Source organism: Cervus canadensis, chromosome 22 (assembly GCF_019320065.1).
Source record: "Cervus canadensis isolate Bull #8, Minnesota chromosome 22, ASM1932006v1, whole genome shotgun sequence".
NCBI classification, from domain to species: Eukaryota; Metazoa; Chordata; class Mammalia; order Artiodactyla; family Cervidae; genus Cervus; species Cervus canadensis.
The window spans coordinates 36,052,318-36,065,234 of NC_057407.1; the positions used below are offsets into that span (position 1 = coordinate 36,052,318).

The 12,917-nt window shown below is 37.6% G+C and overlaps 1 protein-coding gene across 3 annotated transcripts in view; it reads left to right on the forward strand.

Annotated features, from left to right (window-relative positions):
- The window catches only part of CNTN4 (contactin 4), a 975,711-nt gene that overhangs the window by 704,809 nt on the left and 257,985 nt on the right, over window positions 1-12,917 (forward strand). For all 3 annotated transcript variants that reach the window (XM_043443117.1, XM_043443116.1, XM_043443118.1), the window contains one exon: window positions 10,497-10,592. In XM_043443117.1, coding sequence (XP_043299052.1) covers window positions 10,497-10,592 — 96 coding nt within the window. The remainder of the gene's footprint in view (window positions 1-10,496; window positions 10,593-12,917) is intronic.

Genomic DNA, 12,917 nt, shown 5'->3' on the forward strand with positions numbered 1-12,917 from the left:
CAAAAACTTTGATTTTTCCCCAAATAGTTGTATATCAAAGCATGTCCAATTTCTTAGGAACAGTGAATTTAAGCACGACTGGCATTTTCGTTATGAGTCACCAATCCCTATTTAATTAGTTCAGAAGTCCAAAACTGAGTGTATAGTGAGGAGTCTTCTATTTGTTTTGAAAGCAAAACTCTCTGCCGAGCACGGGTGTCAGGAAGTACTGATAAAGTTTACCTCTCCCTTTTTTAATAGAGTAAGTTCCTCCCAGGCTGCTTGGGGAAAATGTCTATTTTTTGAATAGAATTAAGATACAATTTGGACTTCCCAGATGGCTCAGTGATAAAGAATCCGCCTGCTAATGCAGGGGGGGCACTGGAGATGCAGGTTCAATCCCTGGATCGGGAAGATCCCCTGAAAAAGGAAATGGCAACCCATTCCAATATTCTTGCCTAGGAATCCCATGGACAGAGGAGCCTGCCAGGCTAAGTCCATGGGTCACAAGAGTCGGACATGACTGAGCAAGTGAGCACGCATGCAGGAGACGGTTTAACTGTGTGAGCACCTTCCTAGTTTTATTCATGATCAAGCAGTGAGACACTGCCTCTCTTCCTTCAGAGATTGTTATCCACTGCCATAAAGTGTTAGGCAAATTCAGTACCCATCTCATTGATCAGGCTTGTACCTCTGAAAACTTAATAAAAGAAAATAAATGGAATGAAGAAGTCAGAGATGAAGCCATTTCTCTTCGCTTTAAAGTGAGGTTCTTCATGATCGATAGTGTGGCTGGTAGAATTGTGGTCTCTGGATTTTTATCATGACCAGTGGCCTGTATATCTTCATCTAGTTCACCCCCAAGGTTTCTCCTGTAGATTAGTGACTTTATGATGGCCTCTTGATACAGTGCCTTTTCAGCATTTCTTCTGAGAATATTTATTCTGTTACTTGGGCATATCTGACTTGCCCTCTGGGGTTGCTCGTTTATTAGGAAGACTGGGACAGTGAATTACAACTTGCTAATTTTAATTTTCAGAGGGGAGAATAAAAGCCCATAAAGTAGAAGTTCAAAATGGAGATTCATGTTTCTTTATGCCAAAACTATAATGATCAAAAAAAAAGAAATGGTAATGATGATAAGTCTGTCAAGTGAAAGCACTGTCACAGTAGATGAACAGATAATTGTAGGATATATCCCCAACCAGCTAATAACAGCCCTGATTACAAAGACCAACAGGCCCATGCGATTTGTATAATGTCCTTTCATGTTTTCCTCATCTCAAGTATTCCCTAGGGCAGGTGTCAGTGGGTGAGAGGGTGTTTTTGTTTTGTTTTGTTTTTTCTGGTCAAGCAGTGCATTTGTTTCATATACTGATTGTATTCCTATCTTAGGGTGTCCCTAGGCTTTCATTTTAGGGCAGCGTAGGTGGCTTGGTGCCATTGATTAAAGACCTTTTCTCAAAGTTATCTTTAGAACATCCCTGGTCATTAAGCACAGAAGCCAGGATGCTGAGACAGAGTGTCATGTGGACAAATACAGGAAGATTCACCCAGCTCCAGCACATCTCCTGCATACCACCTCAGTGTGTGAAGCATGACAGAGAATGGTGCTCGGCAGATACTAAATACCCCATACGTGTCAGACGTACTTTAGGCCCTGTGCATATAGCACGTAGCCTGACAAAGACTGTAAAGAGCCCTGCCACAATTGAGTCTTATTTTTTTGTGTATGGGGCGGGGGAGAGGGGGTAGGCGGGACTGTAAACCAAACAGCATGTTAATGAATAAAGTAATTGCAGATGTTGATGATGATTACTATGAAAGACAGAGTGAAGAGGTGATGTGATGGAGAGTGGGACAGGGTTGAAGAGCTGTGTCACATAAAACAGACAGGGAAGGCTCCTCTGAGGAGGTGACATTTGAGCTGAGTCCTGGAGAATGAGCATGATAAGCCAAAAGATGGGTAGAGAGCATCCAAGACAATAGCAGCAAGTTCAGAGGCCCTGAAACAGGATTAGCCTTAAGGTGTTTGAAGAACAGAAAGCAAACGTGGTTGTTACTGTATAAATAAGGGGGAACATAGCAGAGGCTGAAACTGGGGGTCTGGATAGGGACCAGATCCCTAAAGGTCATTATAGAGCTCAGTAAAGAGTCTGTATTTTGTTCTGAAATTTACTAGGCCAGATGCTGTTCTGGAAATTTTTGTTTCTCTTTGTGTTGTGTAAGTATGAAACCAAAGATAGAGAATGCAGCTGCCTAACCATTAACACTCCTGAGTCAGGATGATACGTGAAAAAGAGATGAGCTCCTGTAGAGAAAAATACTGATAATAATAGCTTGTGTTTTAGGCACCTGTCTCTGAAGGGGAACAACGGTACTTACGATGCCAGGTTGTACTCATCACAGCAACCTCATGAGGTAGGTAGGTGCATGTTGTATGGAACACGCAGGGAAACTCAAATAGCTTAAATTGGGTTGTTCTTAGGCTTCTTAACTAGCATGGAAATCTAGATAAAATAGAGTGTGTCAAAGAAATGAGGAAAGAAAAGCTCCAAAGTAAGAAATAAAAATAGCTATCAGGATAGTCACACACTTACAGAAAAAGGGGCAGCAAAACAACCTTTATTTTCTTGTAAAGTTAAGAAAATAATAGCAGAGGGGTGAAAAAGTTAAAAGTCTCAAATAGTTGGACTGTCAGCAAGTGTTGGCTTCATTCCTGGTATTTAATTCAATATGGAATAGAAAACTTGTGGGTCAAAGAAAACCTGGGTTCTAAGCCATACTCTTCCTTATACTAGAACTGTAATCTTGCATGTAGATTTTATTTATTTGTATAAAGTGGATTAGTAATAATATTTCCCTCATAGAGATGTTGTCAGGTTTTAATGAATGAATAAACAGCAAATGAGAAATTGTGCTCTTTACATAAGCTAGTTGAAACTGGACTTACATTTCTTCCTGAAGAGTTAATATTTACAAGTTGTATCAGTTTCCAAATCAGCCCCCACAGAAGCCTCCTTAACACATAACATTGATTATGCTATTTTAAGGTCTTGCCTAGGTTTAGTTACTGGAAGGAAAAAGTGCTGTAGTGATGTGTTGCAAGAAGAGAAGGAGGAGAGTAACCTGCTAAATGCAGAATTGCTGATCCCAGACAAATTTGTCTTTGCCAAACTGCACACATCTTTCCCATCCTGTATTTGTCCCCATTTTCCTTTTCAGCTCTTCTACAAAAAATAAAATAGGTAATATTGAGTGATAAACTAGTATTGCTTATAGACAGTTGTGTTGATATGTAACTATTTCTTTCAGTAAAAAGCACCTATGAAGAAAATCAAATTTAAGAGTATTTTTAAGTCTTTAATCCTTCCTTGAGGTTTCTCAGCCCTACTTTGCCTTCCCCAATATTTCTTAGATTACATTTTCTTTGTTTCTTTTATGGTCAATCAAAACTCACATTCAAAGAATCCATACTGCTCTTATTTATTTAAGAGGAAGCAATCTTGATCAATTAATTCATTCTTCACTATAAGTGACTAATAGCAAGGTAATACATTTGCAGTCATTTCTGGTTCTAAAATGGCATTTCTATAATCCCAAAGTAATCCCTAAATTATAGACTTTCATCTGATATGGCTAATGAGAGTGAGAATAAAATTCAGACATTTGGAGGGAGAACATTGTGAGGGTTGGAATCATCCTCTGAGAGAGCACCCTCTAGTTCTCATTTTTAACTTTGAAACAAGTGCTCTAAGGATTTTCATAGTGATGTCCATAGCAGTAGCCTTGGGCTATGAAAGAACCATCATGAGCTATTTCTATGGCTGAGTCATTTGTAAAATGAGTATACATTAACTAAGGAATATTAATAAGGTTCTTTGTTATCTATACAAAGGTCTCTCGGAAAGATACTTGCTTTTCTTCTCAATGTCAAACCACTACCCGGAATCAGATTTTGGTCCCTTACTTTAAGCTGCCAACAAATTAACTTATTTAATATCAAATCTTCAGCATATACTATACATATTTTTGACTGTTTTACTTAGTTGTTGGAGAGAGAAAATGGCTGACACCAATACTTGGAGCAAAAGAGGAACTCAAAAAATATTTGCTGAAGGTTGGCTGAACAAATAAAAAAATCAATGACATCAGGAGAAACAAGATACTGACAAGCATATCTATCTGTCTGTCTATCTATTGATCTATATTCAAGTTCCATTTTCATCCATCCTATTTTCAACTGGTGTGCAGTGTAAACTCCTAAAATTTTAAGCTCAATGAGTAAATTTATATGGCCAGCAAATAGCATAATGTGTCATCTTTTATTTTTGTTTTAAAATAACAATATTTTGTACCCTTTAAAAAGGTACACAGACATTAGTTTTTAGTGTTTTATGAAAATGATATTTCCAAACTTAACATGAAAAGATAACACTAGCTGTCTCAGAACGTATCATCACAGGAAGTTCTTTAAGGAAAATTATCTGAATTCAGTGTATGTGAGTATATCTTCATTGTAAGTCACATGAAGACTATAATCCATATATTTGAAAAGATAAGGTATCTGGCTCACTTCAGCACCAGTCTAGAATTGAAAACAGGCCAGCCAAAGAAGAGGTATTTTAAGTCTTAGCTTATTTTACACAGTGTGATTGAGCTACCTACTCTACTGTTACTTTATCTGGTGAAAGGTGGAATCACTCAGTTACCTGTATGTTCCTTTCTGTAGACTTTCCTGTGATGCTGAGAAATGAGAGTGCTACTGCTAACTTCTATAGACCACTGACTGTGGGCCAATTATTGTGTTAAGTGCTTTACATTCATAATCTTAGTCTCTAAAGAGTCCTATGAGATAGGAATTATTGTCCTGATACTCAAAATGAAGAAACTGAAGTTCAAGGAGATTAAGTTAACTCACCCACATCATAGAGCTAAAGAGTTGAGAGAGCCAAGTCTACGCTTAGGTCCTCCTAACTCCAAAGCCAGTGTGTTAAACCATTCAGTAATTCTTCCTCTTGCTAAATAACACTCTCACAGGTAAACCAGGCCAACCATGCCAGTCTCACTAATGGTTTCTTCCTTCTTTTTGTGTGGAAAGAATGTCAAAAATGGGACTTTGCAATTCATAAGGTTTCTGTAAAGTTTGACTTATTATCAGTCTTAGTCCCAATAATCCAGGAAGCCATGCAGATGTGTATCCACAGATGTAAAACATTCAAGGAGCAAATGACAGAGTCAAGACACAATTTTAAATATGCTTGCTACATGACAACTGGTTTTTAAAGTTATACCCGCAAAATATTTCATTTTAAAAGGCACAATCATCATTATGGAAATTATATTCATAACAAATGTATCCCTTGACCATTTTCCCAAGTTGACATTGGTTCTTTTTATTGATTGCTTCTTTCAAAATTGGGGGAAGCAATAATTATAATAATAATATAATAATAATAATAATAGTACAAAAACAACTGGTACTGACAATTTCTTGTTCTGAGGCCACTTTGTAAGATTTAATAGAATCCAGGTCTACCCAAGTCAGGAAAAAAAGTGAACTGGTATGTTTTTTTTTTAGCTTGTAAATGATATATGCATTACAAGTATGTACATTACTTACATGGTTCACTGTGCCATTTTTCCACTTTACTTTTCTTCTGCTCCTCTGTGGATTCTTGACAAACCATGATGTATGTTACTATCTCATTAACCTTTCCTGGTCATTTTAAAACTAAACTTATGCTCTTCTGTGGGTGGTCCTACCCTGTGGATGGCTTTAAGTCTTTCTGTTCATGTGCATGATAGGCAGTCCCTTAATGATGTCTTTAAAAAGTTACTTTTCCTTATTTGTTGTTACTATTTCTCAAAAAATATCTTAGATCCTTGATTTTGTTTTCTTTAGACCTGTCCAGTGTTTTTTGTTTTATACATACTACTTCATCTGCTGCTCTAAACGTTTAATAACTTTCCAGACAGTAAGTATCTGTAGATATTGCCCCCTCACTCACTGAATTACTTTGCAGCCTGAATTCTAAATGTTTTCAAATATTACGGCTTTTATTATTTATCTCATGTTGCAGCTACGAGACCTTTGTACACGTTTACTCCTCAAGGAATTTAGCTGTTAAAGCACTTCCTCTGTGCTATCAATGAGCTACACATTTCAAGTACTATAATAGCATATTTTTTTAAAACCTCATGTAAAAATAAAGTGCTAATATTATATTCTACAGGAGAATAAAAGACAGTTGTTTTCACAGAAAAAAAAATATGATAGGAAAACACAGATGCCATGAAATTAGGTGTTTTTTAGCCTGTGATTTCTGGGAAAAAATTTATATAAAATGGTGATGAATGAAATCAACATCTAAATGTATGGCCACTTCATTTTTTTTAAAGGTCTATAAGTCACTTGTCAAAGAACCATATTCAAAGCTGGAAAAAATTCTTATTTTCAGAAACCATGGTACATGGATATTAATTCTTTGTCATATGTATACATCATTTATTCAACCGTATCTTCAGTAACTAGCGGCGCTTAGCTAAAAGGTCTATTACCCAAGTGTCATTGTTCAGCTACCTCCTTTAACATGTAGTAATCCTACTTCTTAATACAGTGGTTTCTGATTGTTTTCTCCTGTTCCACTTCATCCTTTACACCTGATGTTTAAAATCCCCTCATCAAGTGCTCATCCATAAGCAAAGCAAAGGAATAGAAATTGGAAATCAAATGTACCAACTCATTGCGTTGTGCATTGAAATGTGGATTTTCATACATACTCCCTGAGGAGCAAAAATTCATTCATTCCATTGAACTTTTTTTTGTCCCTAGGATACCAGGTAACTAGTTTGAATGCTTGTTCTCACTGGCTTCACTCAGTCAGAGAGGAAGTTGGAAGTGATTGATTCTGGTAGTTGGTAGCAATGGCTTTGGAGAGAGGAAGATGAGTTTGTATTCTTCTGGCCACTTTCTCAGTGTGTGAAGAAGGTTCTGAACTTCTCTGAACTACAGCTATAGCACCTTCAAATTAGGAATTAAATCTATAATGGAATTAAATGATATCTGTATGAAAAGTTCTTAGCACATGTTACGACCTCAATACATTTTTGCAAGTAGATGCAATCATTGCTATTAGTGCTGCAGTCATGGTGATAGAACATTATAATGTATTCTAACTAACTTGGAATGCTTGTTGCTCTGATCATTATCTAGTACCAAGTATTTGTAGATAAAATGACACTCAGATAAAATATATGGGAATACTTCTGGGAAAGCCCTGGCCATGTCCAAGTTTCAAAAAACTGAATATTCACAGACATAGTTCTTTAATTTGGAAAATTGTCATGCTGCTAGCAATTAGGATCTAAATGGATAGTTATAACTGAACAGAGCAATAATGAACAGGCAGCATTTTCTTAAACATGTGCATAAGTATGGTGGACTCTGAGTAGCCTCTTCAACTCTCACTGGAGTGCATTTGTTATTCAAAACCCTGTTTTAGAAAATTATGTATTTACTTTTTGCTGTGCTGGGTCTTCATTGCTGTGCCCTGGCTTTCTCTAGTTGCGGTGAGCAGGGGCTCATTGCGTTTCATCAGCTTCTCATTGCAGTGGCTTCTTGTTGTGGAGTGTGGACTCTAGAGCACAGGCTGAGCAGTTGTGGTGTTTAGGTTTTGTTGCTCTGTGGCATGTGGGATCTTCCTGCACCAAGGATCAAACCCATGTCCCCTACATTGGCAGGCAGATTCTTAACCACTGGTCTACCAGGATTGTTCCAAAACCCTTTCTTAATGGAATAATCGAGGTATGATTTGCCACTGGATTACAATATTCTGAAGTGGACAGAACAAATAAATGGTAAGCCCCAGACTTGGAGCATGAAAGGCTTTGTGCTTTTCAAATATGATTAATACTCATTTAATCTTTTCCCATCATTCTTATTCTAAAATAAATCACATTTACTCTCGTGTTATTTCTGAGAAAATTAAACCTTGTGTACTACATGGCAGAGGTGATTTTCAAACTCAGATCAGTCCAAATGCAATCTTTCCATTCATTGTATTTACCATCTGGAATCTATTTCAGTTAACTGCTAAGAATCTTATCTAAATATTTTCTCAAATACCATATTAATGCAATTTTTCTAACTGTCCAAATCCTGTGGAACTTCATGGATTCATAAACTATAAACGAAGAAACAGGAATCCAGTTTTAGCTACAAGGGAAGTCCCTTTTAAGCTCAATAAGAACAATTTAAGGGCTTCCCTTGTGGCACAGCTGTTAAAGAATCTCCCTCAGTGTGGGAGATCTGGGTTCAGTCCCTGGGGTGGGAAGATCCTCTGGAGAAGGAAAAGGCTACCATTCCGGTATTCTGACCTAGAGAATTCCATGGACTATATAGAGTCCATGCAAAGAGTTGGACTCAACTGAGCAACTTTCATTTCTCAAGAACAGTTTAAAAAAATCATCACATATATTTTTTATTTTCTTTCCCTCCCATTTCTTAATGTTCTCCCTGTAGTTAGAATCAAGGTGGATTTTGCCTGGATAAGATTTGATCTCTGTTACCCATCAGCTTTTAAGTTTTCGTGCAACTCTGGAGATTGGACAAGACGTCTGTGAAAAAACATAGATGACTTATTTTAAGAACCTGTATGCAGAAGCAATAATTTAGATGATTCAGTGCCATTTTTAGGGATAATGGTTTATAATATGAATGCCATAATGAAGTGTTTTTTTTTTAATCTGTAGTTTGATTTTGAAGGCTTCTCAAACCATTCCTCTAACGAAAAGAAAAAAAAAAAAATCATGTCCTAGCCTCACCTAATAAAAAGAATTTTATTACATGAGAAATAAATTAGGGCTTCCCTAGTGGGTCAGATGGTAAAGAAATGCAGCTTAAATTGTGGTCATGTTTTGTTTTGCACTAAGTACATGTGTGTCCTCCAGGTGGCCCTCTGCACACAAGTTCAGCAGCCTTGGGGTCCCACAGTTAGATGTCATCTGTTAGGCCTGCCCACTAAACTCTTGAGTCCTCACAGGACAGAAGCATTCTTCTCATAGCATCTGTTTCCTGAGCTGGCAACCAGATTTTTATATACTTAACTGATAAAAAAACAATAATGAATGAGCATAAAATTTGCCTAATACCAGAAGAAGCTGGTAATTAAGACATGTATGTGTATAAATTAATTTAACATTGTGAGCAATCCCTAAAACCAAGCCTGGAAACATCCCACTGTTAACTCCAGGAAGGCGATCCAGATTTACTTCCTAGCTCCTTTACTTCCTGATGTTGTACCTACCCTTTAAAAAGTGTCCGTGCCTCTCTTTTCTGGTCTGTAAAATGGAAACATTAATCGTACTTAACTCATGTTCTTATTGTTAGGATCACTTGAGGTAATGGTAATCACCATGAAATACTTGCCAAAATAGCCTGCCTGGAGGAAATAGTCAATAAATATGACTGAAGTTTGATCTGCATGGATGCAGGGCTTATAACCCTACAGAACATCCTTGGTTTAGAATAATCCTCAAATCCAGAAACAGGTTACTACATGAAATGTTTTAGACCAAAAAAAGAAAAGAAAGGAAATAACACTTAAAACAATTGTTGTTTAGATGATTTATGTTTGAAAAGATGAAAGAAAAAAAAAAAGATGAAAGAAAAAACTATTTTTTTAACAATAGTGTCTCACTTTATTAGACATATTTCTTATATTAACTCATTTTTATTGGTAACTGTATTTACTGACTCTAGCTGAACTGCTTAGATTTGAAATGTCTCATCTCTTTCACCAAAGTTTACCTTCTTGAGAAAGGGAAATTTTATTCCAAATAGAACCTTGGGCAGTGCCCTGTAAATATTTTTAAACACCCAGGAACATTAAAACAACTGTAAATATGTATATAAATGTCTACTTACACATTGTATGTAGTGTGTGTATGTGTGTCGACACAGAGGCATATTCTAGATACACGTAGAGTGAGAAATATAGCTGCATACAATGAAATGGTTAGTGAAGTAGCAACTGACTATCAGAAAATGCAAATTTGCATCCTGATTATGATATATTTAATTACAGATAGAAGCTCGGGAGGTCACTTAGCCCAGTTAAGCCTTGGTGTCTCCAGTCAGACGTGTACTACCCAGTGAAATTTTCAGCACTGATGTATGCGTTCTCTCAGCCTACTGTCCAGTGTGGAAACCAGTGGCTGTGCATGGCCCTTGAGCACTTAAGATGCTGCTAGTGTGACTAAGGAACTGAATTTATAAATTATATTTTATTTTAACTGTTTTTCATCTAAATAAGGACATATGCCAAGTGGCTACCTTACAGTCTAGCTATAAAATCTATAAAATCTAGGTGGATGGGACAATAACACAGAAAAAGTTTAAGTTGAATTTCCCTGATCTGGGTGCTGTAAACACTCTTACCTTCTTTTTGAAGTAAATGCTATCTTCTCATAATGCGTTACATTTTAAACCTCTTTTTCTTTATTTCTCTCAACAGATCTTGAAAACTTTAAGCCGAGGACAAGAAGCACCGTGTCTGTCCGCCAGGGTCAGGGGATGGTCCTGCTCTGCGGCCCACCAGCCCATTCTGGAGGTAACTAAGTGCACCAACAAGTGCACGCTTCACTGGCTGCTATTTTGCTTGCTGATTGTTCTCCTGTGAGCATCGGCTTGGGGGACAGTGTCATTTGTAGAGATTCCCAAAGTCCCTCTGTGTGGAGGAAGCATCGTTGGCAGTCCCTGCCACAATTAGGATAAGAAAATATCAGATTGTGCAAATGATCCATCCCGCTGATGTCTACCTGGCACAAGGGGAAAGACACCTGAGTCAATCAAAATCAGAATCCTGTTGCTTGGTGAAACCACGTAGGTAAATCGCCAGCTCTGTGGCCAACTTGGTTGTATTAAAGGACAGCCTTGCTTCTTTTCATCTCATTGTGGGTCTGTGAAGGGATCAGACCCAGAACCAAAGTCCCTTGACCACAGAATCCAGGGTGACTTTGTGAGCACACATAATGGCTAGATCAGTTAGGAATGCATTTGATTGCAAGTCCCTGAAAACAAAGCTAACACTGGCTTCCATGGACTTAGGTTTGTGTTGTCCTCACACACACAAGACTTCCAAAGTTATGTAGTGTAAAGTTGGCACTACTTCTTAGGAGGATCTACCAGGACTCAAGCCCTTTCTCTGATTCTTCTCTGAAGTTTCTATGGGGGGAGGGGGGAGGGTGCATGGCTAAGGCACCAAATTTGCAATGCTCCAAGGTGGAAATGAGAAGAAACTGGGACAAATGTCAGGAGTCTCTCCATTGTAAACTGCTTTATATTATGGAAGGTTTGCTTTGCCCAAGGACTTGTATGTATATTTCATTGATCACCCCAGTGGCAGAAGAGAAAACTCAAGTATTTTATATAGATGTGGAATGGCCCTAAAAATAATCATAATTTTGAATAAGGGAGAATATGGAGAAATGCTGTGTAGGCAACTTGCAGTGTCTACTAAAAGGACTAATGATGTCTGAAAGGGGAATCTGACTGCACATAGAGTTCAGTAGTCTGGAAGCTTAATAGTTAGTGATATTTATTAGGATTCCATGACAGTTTGTGTTGACAAGACTGATGAACTCTATTTGTGGTCTTTCTGGGTAAAGTTTGATATCTGCCCTCCTTGTTATTACCTTAATTTTCCATTTGGCATTACTCGTGATTGAAAAAGAAAATATTTTAAACTGAGAATTTGAAAACATCATTTTATTTTTGTCCTCTCTTCAAAAGTTTTAACTTTTCCTTCACGCCTAATGCCCTAGCTAACATTTTTAGCAGCAAATAACAATTATTTAATAGTGAAACAGCTGCAAGGCTTGCATTTCAGGCCTGAAGAATACAAAAGCAGGTGGAAGAGGCGGGCACTCCTCCAAGTCTCAATGGAGGGTATAGAATTTTTAGGGTTTCTGGAAACTGGCAGAGAATCCAGATTAGATTTCAGGAGTTTGCGTTCTGAAGAAGTGGGTTTATTCTTTAGGACTTCCTTTTGCCTCCAAGTTAATATCAGAACCATTAAATGTGAAGTCCAGGCCATGAGTTCTGGTCCCGGCTCTGTTTCAGATCATTATTAGACTGATATAGTAGTCATATTGGACTATTATGTTCAAATTATCTATGCAGCACTCATTAATCTCTACATGAAGAGATTAAAAGAAATCTCTCAGATCCTTTTTAGTTCTATCACTACATAATAATAGCTAAATAAAGACTAAATATGTCTATCAACTATATTTGCATTGCTGGAATCCTGTCCTTTATATGAGGAAAAGAGTTAACTGGACATATATTTAAAGTGATGTTCACTCACACTAACAGCTCTCTTAGTACAAAATCTGATCAAAATAAGAATAGAAGATTTTGCTAATTTCTTCTGCAGGCTACCTTCACAGTGTTAAGCTTTCACAACATGGCAGCAACTCTGAAAATTAATCATATAGCATATTGAGGAAAAAAAAAAATACCTCACCACCTCCCGGTATACTGATATCTTTAGGAAAGGCAAAACACACGAAGTGCTGCTGTGCCTCTCCGCAATGAGGCACCTGAATACTTTCCCCTTCCCACTGAGAAATATATTAAAAATTCCTGTAGACATTCATTGAAATTTGCTTGTCTCTGCTGGCAGCAGTCAGCAGCTCTGAAATCCAGTTTCTTGAGCTGTGCTGACATTCCTGACAGTCTTGATGGTGAAAGACAAGGAAATAAATATTCTCATTATGGGCTCTGTTAGAAACTGTGAGCTCAGTCATACTGTGGGCAAAGCAGGCAAGGCAAGGGTATTTGCGAGACAACAACCAAGTGGGTCTTGAAGGTTATGTGAGACCATCGCAGACACCCATCAGTTTGGGGCAGTGGAGTCAGTGATTATCTGATG